The 21,837-nt window shown below is 42.0% G+C and overlaps 1 protein-coding gene across 1 annotated transcript in view; it reads right to left on the reverse strand.

Moving 5' to 3' along the window:
* LOC102191110 (mitogen-activated protein kinase kinase kinase MLK4) overlaps positions 692 to 21,837 on the reverse strand; it is a 60,294-nt gene continuing 39,148 nt past the window's right edge. The window contains exons 5-10 of the mRNA XM_005698980.3: positions 20,906 to 21,146; positions 10,608 to 10,730; positions 8,552 to 8,702; positions 8,062 to 8,159; positions 5,200 to 5,985; positions 692 to 3,666 (exon numbers count right to left, since the gene is read on the reverse strand). Coding sequence (XP_005699037.3) covers positions 3,239 to 3,666; positions 5,200 to 5,985; positions 8,062 to 8,159; positions 8,552 to 8,702; positions 10,608 to 10,730; positions 20,906 to 21,146 — 1,827 coding nt within the window. The 3' untranslated portion in view covers positions 692 to 3,238. The remainder of the gene's footprint in view (positions 3,667 to 5,199; positions 5,986 to 8,061; positions 8,160 to 8,551; positions 8,703 to 10,607; positions 10,731 to 20,905; positions 21,147 to 21,837) is intronic.

The following is a 21,837-nucleotide window of genomic DNA, read 5'->3' on the forward strand; positions in this document are numbered from 1 at the left end:
CTTAGTTCCCTGACCAGGGATTGAACCTGTACTCCCTGCTTTGGAAGCTCCAAGTCTTAACCACTTGACCACCAGGGAGAACCCTAGAATTTAGAACTTTCTGATGAGAGAAAAATTACCTTAGCTTTGGATTCCATTTACAAAGTCACCCTGCAGATGTATCCATCTTCTATACTATATGACAGCTGTGAACAGGTAAATGTTGGTGGGTCTTTGGAAGTTTATCAAATTTCTCTGCCTCTTTTATATCTAATAAAATAGGGATACTACTACCTCTCTCACAAACTCTGCTACAGAGAATTAAAGGGAGTGTCTTACATGGCACCTAGGAGAGGCCTTAACACTTAGCAGCTATATAATAGATGTTATATTTTTCTCCCACTTATATGACAGTTTGTTGCCTTGAAATGCTATTGGCTTCTTTCCTAATTCACCCAAGTCTTTAATGCCTACCAAGAATCACCAGAGGTTAGGTTGTTTTTTGAAATTCTTTTGATTTAAACATGCTAATAATGAACATGTCTCATTAACCACATCCCTCTAGCATCAACTGATATTTACTTTATATAGTAATTCACTCTGCCAAAATGCGCCTTCTGAAAAGCTAGAGCTGCAAAATTCTCACAGTGAAATTAAATGCAATGTTTCAATGCACATGTAAACCAAACAACATTTGAAATAAAGCATTTCATTATACTTTAAAAAGATATTTAATCCCACGGCTCATTTCATGATCCTTCCATTTAATCAATTTAGCAGGTTAATACCTGGCTTATTAATAATCTTATTAACATACTTTCCCTTATTGAATAAAAAATAAACTATTACAAACTAATCACAATCATCAGGAGTAGACCAAAGCCACTGAGCAAATAGACAAGCTATAAAAAAATGTTTATTAAAAAAATAGACAACATATGTAAACATCTTTTTCAGTCACAAAGCTTCATAATACAGCATATCAGGCCCAGGCCTCAAATCTCTGCAGTGGGAGCACCTTAATTGTTGACTAATAGGAATCAGTTTAATTTATCTTTCAGTGAGCTATTAAGTCTATATGAAAATAAATAACCAGATTCTGCTAAGTATACTAATATACATAGAAAATCACAGATATACAGTGGATCGCAGCAAAAAATAACTATCTGCAGTAACATGTGAGATTGAGTCCTTTTATCATAACTGTCTTTTTAATATAGCTTCATTTCTAAATTCATAATGTAAAGTTGACGAAAATAAAGCCAAACAGGAACAGAGTAGAGGAACAAGACAGATGGATACCCATCACTCTCCCACCCTCACATGCCACGCCACACACACGAATGCACACAGTGTTTTGGTAGAAGCAAAACTGAAAACATGATTTCTATATTTCGTGTTTCATGTATCCTTGTAGGCACATATTTCCTTTACTTTTAGCTGGACGTTACATGCCCCCAAGTGACTAAGTATGAAGCAGTCAACCGTATTTTCAAGTGTGATACAATTTTGAGGAAACCAAATCTCTGTTACATAATTCAACAGCCACCCCAAAGGGAAGTCAAATCACAGAATGGACCGTAACACAACAAAATGTAATTAAGTACCTGAGATTTTGCTGCAAGAATCTTAAACACAAGACTGTTTTCTTTAGGGCAAAATGTGCTTATATTAACATATCCTTTCATGCCCTGTTCTTTATTTGCTGGGGCATACTTGTTAGATGACTAAGATGTTCCAAAATGGCTAAATAGTACAATTTTACTTTTTAAAAATCTACTATAGGTAGATATTTTATCACACTTGATTTAATTTAAATTGCTGACCTTTCAATTATTCAGTAACTCTTAACCAAGGAAAAATTTTAAATGAAGTAACAAGTAATATTTGCAGTTAAAGTTTTTCACTGTATGGAAAATTTAAGACAGTTATTATCTTTCATCTGAATAATCATATTCTAATGATAGAAGCATAATATATTTAACAGAAGAACCCAGACAAGTTTACCAAGCTCCTGGATAGCCATTTCATAGCTTAATAACTCAGTAGTCTATTTGCAGCATATCTGTATAATTCATAAAAGTGACTCATAAAATAATTTTAAATCATTTAAAAATCTGATCTGCTATCCAAAGATTCATTTTATAAATCCACATCTGAAAATAATCTATATTTTTCTTTTCTATGACATCAACTTATCTCACCCAGCAGATATCTAACACTTATCCACAATTAAGTGAAATGTGAAATAACTATTATTGGAAAATACTTAAATTCTAATAGTACTTTCTCACTGACTGTATTTGAGGTTACTGGGATGATTATGCATTTAAATAGAGAAAATAAAAATTAAATGACATCAAGACACATGTGTCAATTAATTTTTAAAAACTCCATGGCAAAATAAAAGCTTTACACTTCTGGATACCAAATTAATGGCTACTGATGACAGGGGACCTTTTTTACAGGGAGAACCCACAGGTTAGTGTGTCTCAGCTGTACACCGTATGGTCTAAGTCAAATGTTAATGACTGATTTGTTTTAAATCTATTTTGGAGTTCCAATGGATAAAACTTTTAGAAATTACATTCATTAAAACTTTTATAAACTACATTCAGTAAAATTTTCTCAAAGAGAGAAACATTGCATATTTTAGATGAGATGTGGACATACTTGTGCATTCTAAGCCCATTGCTGAACTTAAGTAGCTTAAATAGGACTCTGCATCTATCCTAGTTATCAAATTTTTAAAAACAGTCACCTTTACTCACTAATATCACATTATTCTCGGCTTTTGTTGCACAAGTAACAAAAGAAAAGTGAGAAATGAAGAAAAGAAGGGAAAGGGAAATAGAAAATGAAGGAAGGTAATAGGAAGGAAGGAATCAAAAATGGCGCTCTTACAATTTTTGTGTGTGGGGTCGCGATCCTGACCACCACCACCACCGGAAAAGAATATAAATGGGGAGAAAAAGCATTTAAAGTTGTGCTTAAACGTAGATTCACTTTGTTGTACAGTTCTTGCTTTATAGTGTGTGTAGTATTTCAAGTTGCTAGGTAAGAATCCAGTGGACAAACGATACAGTCAGCCAATGGCAATGACTTCCATTTCTGGAGAAGTTAGACATCCACGACTATTTCAGTGACATGGCCACAGCTTTGAAAACACAGCAGCATGAAACAATTAAAAGGCAGACACCTTGTTTTCATTTGTTCACCTTAAAAACACAAAAAGAAATTCTTAAACAACAGAAGGCACTTAAGACAGAAATTCTTTCTCGAGTTCGTACAGAGATGGTCGGCTCGCTCTGCTTCTTATCCTGCACAGAGGCACCGTGCGGTCCCGGCTCTGGCCTTCCACATCGGTGTCCAGCAAGGAAGGCATGCGGGGCTGAGTTCTCTTCTTGGGGCCGAGAGGACAGCTGTGGGCTGGTCCTGGACCACCCACTGCAGGGCCAGCCTGTGAGGGCTGAGACTCTGTTCTCGATGGGAAGGCCTGCAGGGCACCTCCTCCGCTTCTTAGAGGGGGAGGGCGAGGCAGAGGCACCATATGGACAGCTCTTTGCTTTTCAGGCGGGACCTCACTTGGCAGGTCACTGTGAGGTCCAGACAGGGAGGAGGGCATCCCCCAAACCCACTCAGGGGGCAGTTCAGAGGCTCCGGGGGCTGAGATAAGAGCTGCACCAGCTGGCAAAGAGAGTGTGTGATTAGACAGTAACATTGAAAACAATGGATATCAAGGAAAATAAACTGGGTGACTTCACCCAAACCCTATATCCTAACAGTTTGTAAACTAAGCTTTGACAAAAGAACCTGAACACAAACCTTACTTTACAAACTGTTAGGATATAAGGTTTGTTTTTATTGAAAAGTACCTCAAAGTTGGAAAGATTGCTTGAATCTGTGGAAACTACAACTGTAAGGAGCTAAATCATCATCAGATGCTTAGAACAATGATCATTAGAATTGTTTAATAAATAGGATAGATTTCAGAATGGGATTAGACTGGACTAAAATTAAGGTGTAAAATGATGGTGAATATGACTGAATTCACTTTCAGGTGACAATTTGAAAATATTAATGAAAATAAGGAAGCACCTATGTTTCTACATGTTACACCTTCCCTTTTTTGTTCTGAAGAACTGACTTATTACCACCCTGTTGTTCATTCGCATCCGACTCTTTGTGACCCCATGGACTGTAGCCCACCAAGCTCCTCTGTTGGGATTTCCCAGGCAAGAACACTGGAGTGGGTTGCCAGTTCCTTCTCCAGGGGGTCTTCCTGACCCAGGGATTGAACCCATGTCATTTGCATTAGGAGGCGGGTTCTTCACTGCTGAGCCATCAGGGAAGGCCTGTTACCACTCTAGCAGATAATTATTGGCTTCAAATGAAGAAAAAAAGTTCTTACGGGATTATCGTGATGGGATTTCACCATGTGCAATTATAAATTACTAATATTTATTACATCATAAAAGAGCGATAAACCAATTTATTTAAAGACAATGAAAACTAATATTAGAAAAAATGTGCCTACTTACAGCACACTTAAAGAGATAAAGGAGAAGATAGAGCAAATGAAAGCAGCCTCAGTTTTAATACACTTTATAACCAATCCTAGCATAACATTTTATGATCTAAAAAGCATTTTTCATATACATTATCTCACTTGATCCTCATGATCTATATCTGATGTGATTGTAATCACATTTACATACAAAAGAAATAATAGTTAATCCCCACATAGCATTTACTGTCCACTTGATTTTTATACCCCCTAAACTCAATCTCAGCATAACTGGACAGTGAAGTCAGGTGACACAGAAGACATGGTACCACGGGGGAGGTAGGACAACCAGTTTTAGCAGCAGCTCTCCTATTAATTATTGGTTCAGACTTTGTCAAATGATTGTCTACCTAACGTGAGGGGCTTGGAGCAGTTACTCTCCACATGCTCGCTCTGTTTTAATATGCTATTAAGTATTTAAGTTGCTGAAATTTAGTTGTATTTTCTCCAGAATCTAAATGATAGTTAAGGTCAAATGAAAGAGTAAAATTAAATGACAGTCAAAGGAAAGGGTAAAATGCAAAGATTTCTGTAAAGAGTGAAAAGAAATTTGTAAATGTAATCATATGGAAAAGAGAATCAGAGAGTCACGCAATTTTACAGTCCAGTCTCTACAGCGGTATCTGGTACTTTCACCCATGAATGCAGCCTACCTGGGGGCCGGGCAGCACTTCCATCAGACAGGGTCCTTCGGTGACTTGCTGCTCTCTCTTTGGAAGCAGCAGCGTAAGAAACGCCCCCACATGTCAGCTCCGTGAAGGAAGGAGGCAGGTTTCTCCACCCATCATGGCTGGTCTCCAGTCCTGGCGTGGGGGTTGACTTCTGGACCCTCCCTCCAAAGGCAGGGCAAGGATCTGGAGTGGGCACCCGAGGGGCACAAGAGATGTGTGTGCTGCTCTCGAAGGAGTCTTCGCCATCGGTGTGCAGCAGGCACCTGGTGGAGAGGGAAGGCACGGACAGGAGGTTTGCAGTGGTGGACGGTGGGAGGGAGGGGGTGCTGCTGGCTCCCTCGCCCACGGCCAGCAGCCTTGCGGCGGGGCTGGCACTGCGGCGAGACTTAGGTACCCGCTGGAAGATGCCTTCACGTTTCTTCCTGCCTTCCTTGGGCAACGGGTCTTCGGAAGCCTGTGCTTTCGTGAGCTCTCTTATGTCCAAGCCCAGAGCCACCGATGCCAGCAGCATGGTACAGCCGTACAGAGCAGACTCTGTTTTCTTTCTCTGGGGGGATCTGCTCAGACTGTTTGGAGGGGTCCCCTGAGGAGTGTCGGCGGCAGGGCTCACTGGGGTTCCCTCCTCCCAGCTTTCGGGTTCCACCGGGTTCTCTCTCTGGCCATCTTTCCAAAGAGGTAGATCAATGTAGGCCTGAGTTGGCGATTTCATCTGCTTTGGTTTTCTGTGTTCCAATCCGTCAGGGGCAAGTTTTGGCTCTTCACAAGTACCTACATAGAAGGATGAACACACACATGCTAGGACCATTTTCCAGCAAAAACCAGGAAAACTACACTGTAAAACAAAGCTGAAATCTAACAAATACATATTCTACATCATGACACATGGAGTCCTTTCCAGTTTAGCAAATGGTTCGTCCAGGAGGACCCTGCACAAGGGGTATCCAGGGTGCTATGACTCAGGCTCCCTGCAGAGGGACCTGCAGGAGCATTTGCAAGCCCTGAAACCAAGGCAAACATGATCAATATCTGCGTAAGATCATACTGTCCTTTTGGGAGTCACTTAGGCGTTCGGGAGACGCTGAGTGCTTGCTAGGCACCAGGCACTGCGAGTAGAGTGGTGAACACAGCAGGTAAACTTTTTGGTTTGAGTTGACATTCTAATTTGTGGGTGACGAAGAATACACATATTATGGGTTCCATGTAGACAAATAAGGATTTTAGATAAGAGTGATGAATAGGGAGAGAGGTTCAAGAGGGAGGGGATATAGGTATAGCTATGACAGATTCATGTTGATACATGGTGGAAGCCAACACAATATCGTAAAGCAATTATCCCCCAATTGGAAGTCAATAAATCAAAAAGTAAAAAATAAAAACAAAACCAAAAATGTTATGGGGAAATGGTGGAGCAAAAAAAAAATAAATAAAAAATAAGGCTGCTTGAATTTCTGGTTTGTGTCACTTTTACCCTACCGTATTTTTCTGAATTTCCTTCATGTGCTTTTCTTTCTTGAAAAGTAAAAGAAAAATCTGCCTCATTAAAAAAAAAAATAAAAGTGATAAATAAATAAAAACGGGTACTGAGGTAGAGGGCTGGGGTGAGAGACCACTTCAGCTGAGGTGGTCAAGGAAGGCTTTCTGGAAATGCTTGAGCTGAGACATAAACTCACAGAGGCACCAGGCCACACAGATGGGAGGTGGGAGCAGGCCTTCAGGCAGGACAGACGGCGTGAACCCTTTGCTCACTGACCCTCCCAGTGGACTACAGGGTTAACTTCATGGAAACCCAGCTGGGTCAGCTACATAAATCCTTTTATTTCCTCCAAGTGACCTGTGGAGGAGTTATTAATAGGATCAAAATATTCTAAGAAAGAATAAAAACATCGGAAAAAGAAAGAAAAGGCCGACTACCCAGTCACAAATAATGAAACATGTACTGTAGAAATAACAGTTTTGTGACCACTGATTGCCCTTCATGACTCCTCAAGTGGCATTTGCTGATGCACTGCAGTATATAATGAGAGAACCTCTTGCCTTTATAGGCAAGAGAGAGTCAGCACACAGTAACGAATCTGGTGTCAGAAAGTGCTTATCCAGGATTCAGAGGGGACCTGCCTCTGTTTACCTGAATGTATTTATGGAGATATTTAGGCTGAAACCACATGCTTGTGATAACACAGAAGAAGAAAACTAACCACGAACAGTGAGTGATAAGGTGCGTGCAAAATTGAACACAGCAGTAATAATAAATTCAAGATGTCTATACCATGTTTAGCTAAACATCTTTCCTTTGATCACAGTATCAAAGAGCTGTCTTAAGTTGTTGAGGGTAAAGACCGATTTTGTCTTCTTTGGTGATAGCCATCATTGAGGGTTTTCAACAACTACTGTATCTTTTCAATCTTTTAATATCTGAACACTGAACAGGAATGTTGAATATAGAAAGCAATGATGACTTACTTAAATTAGAGATTCCAATGTAACACTCTCCAGCAGTAGTTTTCCACAGCTAACTAGCTTGACAATATTTCATCATGTCATGGGGTGGGAATACCACCTCAGCAGAATTTCAGGGTGCCTACATCTTCATATTTACTATTTCCTATACTAAATTAATTTGGATCTATCTAATAAATTATACTAATTTTTCTGGTAAGGAATAGGGTTACAAATTCCTGATAAACAATGTGGAGCCTCATGATTACTTTCCACCATGAACACTGCCAGGACAGAAGATAAGTTTCGAGCTCAGTGTAGCCCCACTACTACTCTGACGCTGCTAACCTTTCTGACATCACTGCCAGAGCACTCACATGCTAAGTCTATTTCCAGAAACCCATTTACCTGGCTGGTCCACAAATAATGAAGACAGTGGCATGGTTTTCTGATTTTTTATTAATATGGTTGACCAAGGACTGTTGCCATCCGAGAGAGGTCTTATTCTACAAGAGAAAAATGTGTATTTTGAAATAATAGAACCACATGAACACAAACTAGGTTTTGGTAAATATACACTAACAAGATTTTTAGGTAGTAAAGAGAACACATTTGGATTCTGTGTTTTAAAGAGTTAACCAAGTACAAACAAAACCTTAACATGAGATGTAAAACATTTTTAAAACTGCTTAACCAAATAATAATTAATTTAGTATGATAAGCCCATCCTATAAATTAACTTGATATTCAGGTATCTTTGTATTACTCTAATTGCTTTTTAAAAGGTAAGTCTGGCCAATGCAACATGTAAAAGGCCCTGATAAAAAATAACCAAGTAAAAAAGCACTGCTCTGCGCCACAGCGCGCACTGAAATACCACCAGATGCCACACGTGTACCTTTCTTTGCAATCAGTTCTTTCTTTCATTTGAATCGAATTTGGACCCCAGGTACAACCCTTTTTCTTGAAATTCCTTTTTATATCTTCAAATTCTTCTTGTCGACAGACGGTGTTTCTGCCCCAAGTTTTATTGCTTTCATCTGAGGTCACTAAACAGAGAGCATCACTCATTAACCAATTACAATTTTTTAAGTTTTAGGATGAATCAAGTCAGTTGTAAAACTATCTTACTCAAAGTGTATAGATGATTGAGAAACATGAAAAGAATGAAGAAGTTATTTCTTTCACCCTACTCGAGGCAAATGTCTGTCTCTAATCATAACAGTAAGAAAGGTAAAAGGTAAACCTGAGGTAGCCATAAAGGGCTGATAGTTTCTTTAATCTATGCATTTAACATGATGCAATAGTTAGGACTTCATTTTACTTGGGAGGGAAAAAAAAAAAGGCAAATTGAACATTTAACTTAGTACTTAATTTTTTAACCAAATCAAAGTTTAGAACCTAAGGAACAAAGGTCTATTTTGAAACTGTAATTTCAGCCACTATTTCATTGGTCATCACAACTGTTTGGCTACAATTACCTTTTAAAACCTGAACATATGCAAGTTTTCCCACATCTTGCCTTATTTCATCGCCTTGTGGGGAGGTTTACATTCACGTCTGACCTCCACCCGTTGCTGACACACATGTGTGACACATAACTGCCTCCTCCCGCAGCCCCTCGCTGCTTGAGAACCATGGAGACAGTGGCTGTTATTACTACACACTTAGAAAACAATCCTGTCACACACCAGAGGCGCTAGAAACACAGCTGACAGCATTATGACATAGCTACACAGGGGGTAAGAACCTACACTTTGGGTCTAACCGAAACTCGCACAGAACCACTGTAAGTTGAAAATGTAGTTAATACACCTGACCTACCGAACACGGCTTAGCCCAGCCCACCTTAAACGTGCTCACGTACCCCCACGGCTGATTCATGTCAACGTACGGCAAAAACCACTACAATATTGTAAAGCAATTAGCCTCCAATTAAAATTAATTCATTAATTTAAAAAAATGTGCTTAGAAGAGTTACTGTGTTTGTTTAGCTGCCAAGTTGTATACAACTCTTCTGTGACCCCATAGCCTGCAGCCCTCCAGGCCTTTCTGTCCATGGGGTTTCCCAGGCAAGAATTCTGGAGTAAGAGGCCTTTTCCTTTCCCAGGAGATCTTTCTGATCCAGGGAATGAACCCGTGCGACCCACATGCTAGACGGATTCTTCATCATCTGAGCCACCTGGGAAACCCGCCTAGAACAGTCACACTAGGCTACAGTTAGCAAAATCATCGAATACAAAGCCTAGTTTATACTAAAGTTAAATATCTCGTGTAACTTATGGAATCCAGCAGTGAAAGTGAAAAGCAGAGTAGCTGTGAGTATATGGCTTATTTCTCCTCATGACATCGGGGCTGACCAGGAGCCCAGCATCTTGAGAGGATGGCGCCTCGCATCACTCCCCAGGAAAAGATCAAAATTCAAAGTATGGTTTCCCCTGAATGTGAGTCACTTTAAAACCACCGTAAAGCCAAAAAACCCTAAGTCGAATTACCCTAACGTGGGGGGCCATGTGCATTAGGGTGGTCAATACACACCAAATGAGAGCTAAATCCCCCAAAAGCAGAATACTGTCTTCTTTACAAAACAACTGGAAGTAACCTCAAATTCTGGATTTCAGTTTTCAAAATATCCACAAGTATGCTACTGATGTAATTCGGTTATACAAACGTCACAGGTACAGGCTTCACAAAATCTTATAAGTCTCAAGATCTTATTTCAGTTTCTACTCTGTGGCCTGGTAACATCACCAATCGTGCAGAGTCTAAAAATCATTTACTGTGAAAATAAGAAAATCAGACTAAGAAGAAAATTTTGATTTCCAAATAGTTATGATACCTCCTGTATTTCACATGCTTAGAAACCACTTATAAAAACATGTCTGCTTAAGTCGAATCAAAGTCCACTAGTGACAGAAACCCACCCAAAAGACCCCAAGGGGGAGAAAGCTTACGCTGTATTGCTCGGAGTCGGGGGATCACTGTGGGGCTGCTGGGAGGGCTGGAGCTGCTGCCGTTCAGACTTCTCCGTTTGTCCAAATTGGGGGAGGCCTGCACGGTTATTTTGTGCTGGAAGTCTGTTGGATATGGGGAGAAAAAAAGAGAACTGAGATTTGATGGTTTTAGGTGATTTTCATAGTCCCGTCTTTGGTACGTGGCAATAAAAGCAGAAATTGCCAGACAGTAAGAATATGGTCAACATCCAGAAAATGAAGATCATGGCATCTGGTCCCATCACTTCATGGGAAATAGATGGGGAAACAGCGGAAACAGTGTTAGACTTTATCTTTTTGGGCTCCAAAATCACTGCAGATGGTGACTGCAGCCATGGAATTAAAAGACGCTTGCTTACTCCTTGGAAGGAAAGTTATGACCAACCTAGACAGCATATTGAAAAGCAGAGACATTACTTTGCCGACTAAGGTCCATCTAGTCAAGGCTATGGTTTTTCCAGTGGTCATGTATGGATGTGAGAGTTGGACTGTGAAGAAAGCTGAGCACCGAAGAATTGATGCTTTTGAACTGTGGTGTTGGAGAAGACTCTTGAGAGTCCTTTGGACTGCAAGGAGATCCAACCAGTCCATCCTAAAGGAGATCAGCCCTGGGATTTCTTTGGAAGGAATGATGCTAAAGCTGAAACTCCAGTACTTTGGTCACCTCATGTGAAGAGCTGGCTCGTTGGAAAAGACTCTGATGCTGGGAGGGATTGGGGGCAGGAGGAGAAGGGGACGACAGAGGATGAGATGGCTGGATGGCATCACTGACTCGATGGACGTGAGTCTGAGTGAACTCTGGGAGTTGGTGATGGACAGGGAGGCCTGGCGTGCTGCGATTCATGGGGTCGCAAAGAGTCGGACACGACGAATATGGTATGTCTCAGAGTCTGTTCCTGGTTTCTGACTTGTCTTCCATTCAGGATTTGAGTCCATAGACAGGGACTCAGAACCTTGATGCACTAGCAGCACGCTGAGACACACAGACACACAAGGAGCCACCATCACTGAGCATCTGGGGAACCCAACAGTCTTCTGGGAAGAGGAGCTGCCTTCATTCAGCCTGACACAGTTGAAATGAAACTGAAAGAAGAGACACCCTGGGTTAAACGAGTCCTGGTTCTGTCACTAACTGTGGACCCCAAACCAGCAAGGAGCCTCTTAGCGTTGGTTTCCCAGGCTTTTGGCTAGTACAGCAGACACCACCACAGGGTTGCCATGGTGATTAAAACAGAAAATGTACATTACGTGGGGTTCAGAACATGCTACCCCAACATTTACTCCTTTTTGTTGTTGTTTAGTCGCTCAGTCGTGTCCAACTCTTTGTGACCCCACGGACTGCAGCCCTCAGGCTCCTCTGCCCGTGGGATTTCCCAGGCAAGAACACTGGAGTGGGTTGCCATTTCTTCCTCGCTGGGATCCTCCTGACCCAGGGATCAAACTCCAGGCAGATTCTTTACCACTGAGCCATCAAGGAAGCCACATTTACTCTTTAACCTGTTACATTTCTACAAGACAGTTCACTCTTCATCAACCTAGCATGAACATGTTCAGGTCTGGTTTTTTTTAGGGGGGGCGGTATTCATTTCTTTATGCAGGCTCTCATGTCACAGAAACTTGCATTAAACACATTTTTATGCTTTCCCCTATTGATTTGGCTTTGTCAGTTTCATCTTCAGACCCAGTCAGGGTCAAGTGAAACTCCCCCAGCCTAAAGTTAAAAGTGTTTTGTGGCTAAGATACCTACAAATGATGGTTACTATTATCTAACTGTGATACAGTTAGATACAGGATAGCTGTCATGCCAGACGAAATGCCAAGAACTATGGCAACACGTGAAAGAAAAGTAACATTACCAGAGGAAAGAAAACTTTGTAAACCATCAGAAAAAGTATTGAAAACTTAGAAGCAGGAAAAATAAATGACTGGGTATTCTTTCATTGTGGTGTCCCGCTTAACCTCTGACTAGTTTTCTATTGATGGGGCTATTTTTACAACTCAGTAGAGACAAAGGTTAACTTGTAGATTTTGTCTGGTGATGATGCAAATAATTTTTGCCTGGTGTGAAAGAAAATCCCAAAGGTTACTATTTATTGCCATAATGGGCATTAACCAAGTCTGTATTTAGCCTAGCAATCGAATGCTAATATTTCTTTATTAAATTGACCATAAATACTAAGCTCCTCAAATCCCCATGTGAACCAGTTTACATGGGTTCCCCATTAATATTAATCAATATTAATTATTAATGAAATAAAATCTTTGACATGTTCATTTTATGTTTGCAAGAAAGCTATAATTTATCTTATTGTATAAAATAATTATACTTTAAAGAACCACAAGGTATTGAATGAGGAGTTTGAATTTGGTAGGCAAGACAGTTATCCAATTACTTATGTTACAAATCTGAAGCTTTCCTTGATATTGTGTTCTCCGTGACTTTCCACATCCAATCAAACACAAAATATCTTGTAAATTCTGTTCTGTATTCTTCTTAGAGCTATTGTTGAGTCAGCAAACTCCACATGTGAGGCCCAGCTTACCACTTACTAGCCACATGAATTTGGGGAAAGTAACTTCATCTCTGTAAGTCGCAGCATCTTCATTGACAAAAATGGAAAAAAGAATGATTCCTACTCCACAGGACAGTTAGGTAGACTTAAATACAAAGAAGTACAGAAAGTACTTGGGCTTCCCAGGTGGCTCAGTGGTAAAGAATCCTTCTGCCAATGCAGGAGACTCAGGTTCCATCTCTGGAGGAGGAAACTGGCAAGCCACTCCAGTATTCTCTCCTGGGAAATCCCATGGACAGAGGGGCCTGGTGGGCTACAGTCCATAGGGTCGCAAAAGAGCTGGACGTGACTGAGTGACTAAGCATGGAAATATACTTGAGCATAAAAAATACTCAACGCACATTAATGACACTTCTTGTTCTCTCCATCTCCACCACCACCATCATTTCACACTGAGGCTGCTACAACCCTTTGGTCTATCTTCCAGCAACTCCACTCGACCCCTCTGATCTACCTCACAACAGCCAGAGGCTGGCTTGCTTATTTATTTATTTATGGCTGTGTGGGTCTCTGCTGCAGCATGGACGCAGCAGTTGTGGCACAAAGGCTTAGATGCTCCCAGGCATGTGGGACCTTAGTTCCCCAGCCAGGGGTTGAACCCACATCCCCTGCGCTGGAAGGCAGATTCTTAACCACTGGACCACCAGGGAAGTCTCCAGGGGCATGCCTGTCATTCCCTGCTTAGAGGCCTTTGAAGGGTTCTCATCATTCTTAAAATTATAGATCAAAATCACAACACCCCCTCTAATTCTCTGCAAATCTGATCTGGGTTGTTTGTGCCACCCCTGTTCTCCCATCACTCACCATGATCTAGACAAGGGGACAGCAGGCTTTTCCTAAGAAGTGCCACAGAGTAAATACTGCAGTTTCTATGAGCCACATGGTCTGCTGACGGAGCGGGAAAGCATTCCAACAAAAACGTAAAGGCGTGTGTTCCAGTGCAACGCTGCTATGGACGCTGCAGCTCACCTTTCCTGCCAGATTCGTGGCTCAGGTAATCTTCTTTTCTAGTATTTAAAGTGTATAAATCGTTCTTTGCTTGTGGGCTACAGGAAAGAGGTGCGAAGCTGAATTTGGACCCGCAGGTAGAGTCAAGCCATAATGGTCTTTTTTCAATTCCTGAAAGAAACCAAACTTCTTCCCATGTGCTTTCTGCCTGTTCTTTGGCTTCCCTTCATTGGTGGGGCTTCCCTGGTGGCTCAGATGGTAAAGCATCTGTCTCAATGCGGGAGACCCAGGTTCGATCCCTGGGTCGGGAAGATCCCCTGGAGAAGGAAATGGCAATCCACTTCAGTACTATTGCCTGGAGAATCCCATGGACAGAGGAGCCTGGTAGGCTACAGTCCATGGGGTCACAGAGAGTTGGACACGACTGAGTGACTTCACTTTCACTTTCCGAGATGGCTCAGTGGTAAAGAATCTGCCTGCCAATGCAGGAGATGTGGGTTTGATCCCTGGTTGGGTCAGGAAGATCCCCTGGAGTAGAAAATGGCAACCCACTCCAGTATTCTTGCCTGGGAAATCCATGGACGGAGGAGTCTGATGTGCTACAGCCCATGGGGTTGCAAAAAGTCCGACATGACTGAGCATGCATGCCAGACCACATATTTGGCAAATCCTACTCTGAGTCTCAATTTAACTTTTTCTTCTTGGGGAAGCTAGTTGTGATTGCTTTAGTCCAGGAGACATCACTCTACTAATCACTGTCACATGACTTTTCCTTCAGAGTGATTAATAATTACCGCCAAAACAAAAGAACCTTTGTTTAATTATTAGCTTAAGACTCACCCCTCCAATACAATGTCAGTTCTCTATTGGGAGGGTTGTCAGTTGCCATCACTGCAACATCTCCCCTCAATGGGCACAGGGCCATGCACAGAAAAGATGCTGAGCAAGTCCTTGCTGAACGAGTGTTTTCTCTGTTTGAGGTTACAGTATTCATGAGGGCAGAGATCATGTTTTGAAGATGACGCAGATAGACGTGAAGTGCCAGATGGGAGCTCTGTCCCCCTACCATCTAAGAAAGAATGATCTGACGAGGCAAAGCGGCTTAAGAGAGGGAAAGAATTGATGCAAGAAAACAGTTAGTCAGAACAGACATCTAACTGAACTAGGGGGAAGGGAAATAAGTAGGAAAAGAAAGAAATATTCTCACCCAAAGAGATGAAACAATTTAGACCGAAGAGCTTTATAAAGGTTCAGCCAGCCCAGCGGCTCAGTGGTAAAGAATCCAGCTGCAACGCAGGAGCTGCAGTACATGTGGGTCTGACCCCTGGGTCGGGAAGACCCCCTGGAGGAGGAAATGGCAACCCGCTCCAGTACTCTTGCCCGGAGAATCCCATGGACAGAGGAGCCTGGTGGGCCACAGTCCACGGGGTCACAAAGAGTCAGACACAACTGAGCACGTACAAGCACATGAAGTTTTTGTAGCGAGAGGAGCCTGCAGCCCAGAGTGGAAGGCACGCATGCTCGCGCAGGCCTCGGAATCAGAACAACAGAACCAGGCCACAGCACCTGAATGGCAAACCGGGAAGGACGAGCGACGGGAGACGGGGCGACAGGCACAGGCCGGGGCGCCGCCACGGACAGCTTTAAGGCCAAAGGCAGTTGCGAAGGCACAAGACTGGATCTTAACAATACCTAAGATTCAGGGTGCTTCTGGCCTTCTGAAAAAAACCAGATACTTGTACTCAGGGGAAAAAAAAGAGCACTCTGTGCTTTAAACATAAACAAAACATTCTTTATGATAAACACCCTGTTCCTATGAAACAGAGAAAGGTTGATTCTGTCCCAGTTACAGACTGAGGAAAACTCAGGCTGAACTGTTAAGGGGTCCTGGCTGATGTCCAGTGTTTCTCTGGACTGCTTGCTAGACCTGTTCTCAAGGTATCTGCTCATGGCAGATTATCACGTGGTCCACAGGCTTTTGACTACACCTGTATGTTTTCACTGGCAATATTTATGTTTCATGAAGGACACTGACACGGCTCACTGGGAATCCTCATTTTACACTAAAAGTTTCAGTATTCGTTGAAAAGTCCTTTGGGGGCTTCTGCCTTCTCTCCCTAGGCATGTACACACACTTGCTCACATTCACGCACACGAGGCAGGTGAGTGTGGCAGGCCTCTGGCTCTTGTGAAGTGGTTGAAGTGAGAACATCATGGCTTTAGAGACACACCAACTCCCCAAAGTTTCAAACCTCTTTGATCTATTTTATATGTTCTAAAAACACAACCTGGGTTCAAAACAAACATAATACAGGAGCGATATAAAGTGGTCACAGTATAAATATATCTGCCACAACCATTCTTTCTCTCTACAAGTTCCAAGACTACACACAACTTAATTTACCAGCTCTTAGATTATGCCGCCTCATTGTATAAGCATTCATCTTTATTAGGTAGCTATGCAGGATTGTCAACAGGAATAATTGCATCTGAGTTTTCCAGCAATAAATCATCCTAGCTATAAACAGCCATAAAATGAAAAGCTGCTATCAGTGATCATGAAGGAAAAAGTACAATGATTAATTATTCAAATTTAATAACAATTTTTTGAAAGAACTTTTAAGCAATATTCTGGCTTGTCATCTGAATCTTTCTCTAACCATCAAAATGATTCTTTGCTTAACTCCACCTTTATAGAAGGCTTAGGTGAGGATCTGGCTACTCTAGTCAAAAAGACAATCTAGGTTGATCTGTGTGTGTGTGTGTAAGTTGCTCACACACAATGCCCTTGTTACAATGGCTGACCAATTTTTCAAAACAATTGAAAAGAAAAGAAAAGGGGGTATCTATGAATATTACAAACCTTCAATTGCACCAATTGAGTACACAATGCTAGTTGAAGGTTAACTGACCCCCAACCAGTTTAATTCCCAAACAGTACAGAAAGCTTGAAGGAAAAAAATATCTTTAGAATTCTTGCCCTAAGGGAATACCTCCTACTAGGAGAACCTGATTTTTGCTCCCCGTGCCTTGAGACCAGAGCTCTCTGGATCACTTATCTTTTCTAGACCATCTCTTAAAAAAAAAAGGAATGAAGTCTTTAAAAATTTTCTTATTTTCAACTGTTATTTACTATTAGTGAGTTTTACTGGAACAAAACCAGAAACATAGACCAATGGAACAAGACAGAAAGCCCGGAGATAAACCCACACACCGATGGGTACCTTATCTTTGACAAAGGAGGCAAGAATATACACTGGAGAAAAGACAGTCTCTTCAATAAGTGGTGCTGGGAAAAATGGACATAGCTGTCTAGTTTTTACACATAGCTGTTGTAAAAAAAATGAAGTTAGAACTCTTCCTAACACCATACACAAAAATAAACTCAAAATGGATTGAAGATCTAAATGCAAGCATACATATTAAGAACCAGTTTGTAGGAGTCTCAGATACATTTCTAAGAAATTCCTTAAGCTAGATAGACATGGAAAAATTCCTGCAAAAGGGATTTGAGTAGTTTGTAGCTGGAAAAATAAGTAATACTACCCTCCAATCTGTCATCTACCAGCTATTTCTTCCTTAATAATGTACCATGAAATAGTACTAAAATCTGGTAACTCAAAGGATTTTCTAACAGATCATAATGTTGGAATCCACTAACTCTTGAATGTAAGGTACAAATAATTGCTTTCTCCACTGAGCAAAACCACTGAAGGAGAAAATAATTGTTTTTATAGTTCTGACTCTTCTCTGTGGATCTTTGGATGTGTGCCCTACTTTGGGATACTGTGTAAGTAAACTCTGTGTCTGTGTGTGTGTGTGTGTGTGTTGGTGAGGTAGCTTGTAGAGCTGAGGGATTCTAATGAGTTTCCATAGAGGTACCAGGGTCACAGCGATGTAGCACCATCTTGTGGGCAGAAGAGGTAACTACCACCCTAAATTACAGAAACTGCATTTCATGCCTTTAAAATGGTTTAGGATTATAGCAATAGATTTTGAGGTTATGTTTTAACTAGTATCTTTTATTAAGTGGCACAAGGTAAAAAAAATGTGACTAAAATGACCCCTCTATTCTCAGAAACAGAAAAGGGAACTAGTACTATCCAGGAATAATACAAATCCAGCAAAAATATTCAAATATATTCACTTTGTGCTGAATAAATGTAAGGTACCAGCCAAGTAAAATTTGAGAAGAACCACCCCAGGAATCCTGTGATACTTTGTTTAATCACTCTCTCATGAAGATTAAAGAATCACTGGAATGATTTCATTGTTTCTCCCAAGTTTCTTTCCCATCAGTTTCTAATTAGCTCCCCTCTCCAAAGTTTCCCCAGGGAATCAGTGAATATTAATTATGGTAATATGGTCAAAACACAGATAGAAGAACACTGATATAGCTCAGGACTAGAGAAGAAAACTCACACTGAATGCCCCTCTGAATTTGTCTATTGTCTATATCAAAAGCAGAAAGAAGCCTTACCTTAAACAAAACAGACTATTTTACATTATGTCTGACATATCAGACAGTCCAGTGAGCTATCTTTCAAGTTACACTTTGGCTAAAAGCAAACATTAGAAGAGAACCTGGAAAAGGACCTTTTTTTGGTTCCCAAAGAGGTCAAAGGTAAAATGAATGAGGACCACATAGCCAGTTCTCACCTCATCAAACCACTTAATCAATGATGTATATACTGTGTACTTCTGACTACCCCACAGCAGCAATTTTCTGATCAATTAAGGACTTCTGTAACCAAAGAAGTCACAATACGTGGCAAGCTGCAAGATTCTATACTATCTTTACAAGACAATGTATACATATTTTATATAAAACAAAACTCCTGTTACTGTTGTTTAAATCAAATTTCCACACTATTACCAAACATCTCAGGAAAACACTGGAATCTCTAAAGAGCACTCTAAGATGTAATACATATATAGAAAGACAGATACATACAGATATATACACATTGACTGTGTATTCTCTATAGGCCGGGCTGCCTAGGTGGCTCAATAGTAAAGAATCCACCTGTCAAGCAGAAGACACATGAGACTCAGGTTTGATCCCTGGGTCAGGAAGATCCCCTGACCAGGAGAAGGAAATGGCAGCCCACTCCAGTATTCTTGCCTGGGAAATCCCACGGACAGAGGAGCCTGGAGGGCTACAGTCCACAGGGTGACAGAAGAGTTGGACTTGAACTTAACTGAAGCAACAAACACCAGCCCTACAGGGGCAGCCAGCTCTTGCTCTGTCATCATCCTTCCCTGCGAGAAAACTACTGCAAAACACAGAGGGACATTTGATATTACCTCAGTCAAACATCAAAGAACTTAACTTTATGAATTGACATATGTTTGCTATTTTGTACTCTGTTTAGTTTCTCCCAACATATAATCCATTTCAGTTCAGTCGCTCAGTTGTGTCCGACTCTTTGTGACCGCATGAACCGCAGCACACCAGGCCTCCCTGTCCATCACCAACTCCCGGAGTTCACTCAAACTTATGTCCATCGAGTCGGTGATGCCATCCAACCATCTCATCCTCTGTTGTCCCCTTTTCCTCCCGCCTTCAATCTTTCCCAGCATCAGGGTCTTTTCCAATGAGTCAGTTCTTCGTAATCCATTTATGTTATATCGCAATGATTTAAAATATTTTTTGAAAGGTTGCCTAGAATTACTGGTTTACTTCCCTCGTGGCTCAGCTGGTAAAGAATCTGCCTACAGTGTGGGAGACCTGGGTTTGATCCCTGAGTTGGGAAGCTCCCCTGGAGAACAGAACGGCTACCCACTCCAATATTCTGGCCTGGAGAATTCCATGGCATACAGTCCACGGGGTTGCAAAGAGTTGGACGTGACTGACCAACTTTAACTTTCACTTTTCTACCTCAACGATTTTGAACCTTTAGATGAAGGTGGGTGGTCATCGAGGCACTGAATATACTTTGCTAAGGGTGCGAACAGCAACCTCAGTGCCCCAAATAACAGCCAGCTCCTTGTGGAAGCAAGAAATTGATGTTCAGATTTTAAAAGGTAACTGTAGCCTAACAATTGTGATGACTAATGAAAAGTTTGCTTAAATTACGATCTTAAAATATACCTCTGTTTCTTAGTTTCAAACTTTGATTTGGTTAAAAAATTACATAGGAAGTTTAAGTTAAATGTTCCATTTGACTTATTCCCCTTTCCCCCCCAAAAAAACCAAAATCCTAAACTGTTGTATCATGCTAATTACATAGATAAATAATCAGCTCTTTGCTGCTAATTTACTTTGAGTTTGTATCTCTCAGTGTACTCCACTTTTCTTGCTATTAGGATTACAGACAGAAATTTGCCACTGGTGGGGGTCAAATAAATCATTCCATTGTTTCTGTTGCTTGATTGTTTAAGTATTTTGATTAAGATGTGTTTGTTCTGGATTTTCACCATGTTGTGTAGTGCTGGTTCAATGCAATCAGCTAAAGAGAAATTCTGCTTTGATTTCCAAAGGAGTAAACAATAATGTCATTAACAGGAAAGGATGCCCGCAGTCAGATACACTGCTTCCGGTCCCCTGCAATATGCTCCCTTTCCAGGCTGCTTCACACGTGAAAACTCACTAGGTTGTTACGTTCTGACCACGGACTGAAGCAAGAGGTGAAGATGCTCAGTCATAAAATCTCACTCCCCAGCTCTGATGAAGCAAAGAAGCAGACAGGAGGGACGACCACATAAGTCTGAGGGGACGTCGGGGCGGGACCGTACCTGAAGGTAAACTGATGCGATGGCCGTCTCTGAGCTTCAGGCGGCTCCTCTTAAACTTGCCCTTCCTCTTCTTGACGTTGGGCTTCTCCTGATTCATCTGGAAGATGAGGATGTTGAGCTCTCGCTCCAGCACGTCGATCTCCCGTGCGGCCAGCTGCTGCTCCCGCCGCCGGAGCAGCTCCTCCTGCGACTTCTGCTGCAGGGCGGCCCTTGTCAGCTCCTCCTCCCGGGAGCGCAGCTCCTGCCGCCGGGACAGGGGACAGGATCAAGGTCACTGCAGGCCTCCCGGAGCCTCCCCACGGCCAAGACAGGCCAGGCTGGACCCCAGCTCACCAGGGGCTCACACAGGCTCCATCTGGCAATTCTGGGGTGTTTCTGCTTTGTTTTCGGGGTGGGGTTGGGGGGGGCAGAATGGTTTATTTAATCCATGGCTCTTATTTGTATGGAGAAGGCAATGGTACCCCACTCCAGTACTCTTGCCTGGAGAATCATCCCATGGACGGAGGAGCCTGGTGGGCTGAGGTCCATGGGGTCTCTAAGAGTCGGACAGGACTGAGCGACTTCACTTTCACTTTTCACTTTCATGCATTGGAGAAGGAAATGGCAACCCACTCCAGGGTTCTTGCCTGGAGAATCCCAGGGACGGGGGAGCCTGGAGGGCTGCCGTCTATGGGGTTGCACAGCGTCGGACAGGACTGAAGCGACTCAGCAGCAGCACCAGCAGCTTATTTGTATTAGGGGCCATTAGCATAATTAAGTATTGGGTTTTAAGTCTCACCAGGTGCGCTAGATGGTAAAGAACCCAACTGCCAATGCAGGAGGTCTAAGAGATGCAGGGCCAATCCCTGGGTGGGGAAGGCCCTGGAGGAGGGCATGGCACCCCACTCCAGCATTCTTGCCTGGAGAATCCCAGGGACAGAGGCGCCTGGAGG

The sequence above is a fragment of the Capra hircus genome, chromosome 28, assembly GCF_001704415.2.
Source record: "Capra hircus breed San Clemente chromosome 28, ASM170441v1, whole genome shotgun sequence".
NCBI classification, from domain to species: Eukaryota; Metazoa; Chordata; class Mammalia; order Artiodactyla; family Bovidae; genus Capra; species Capra hircus.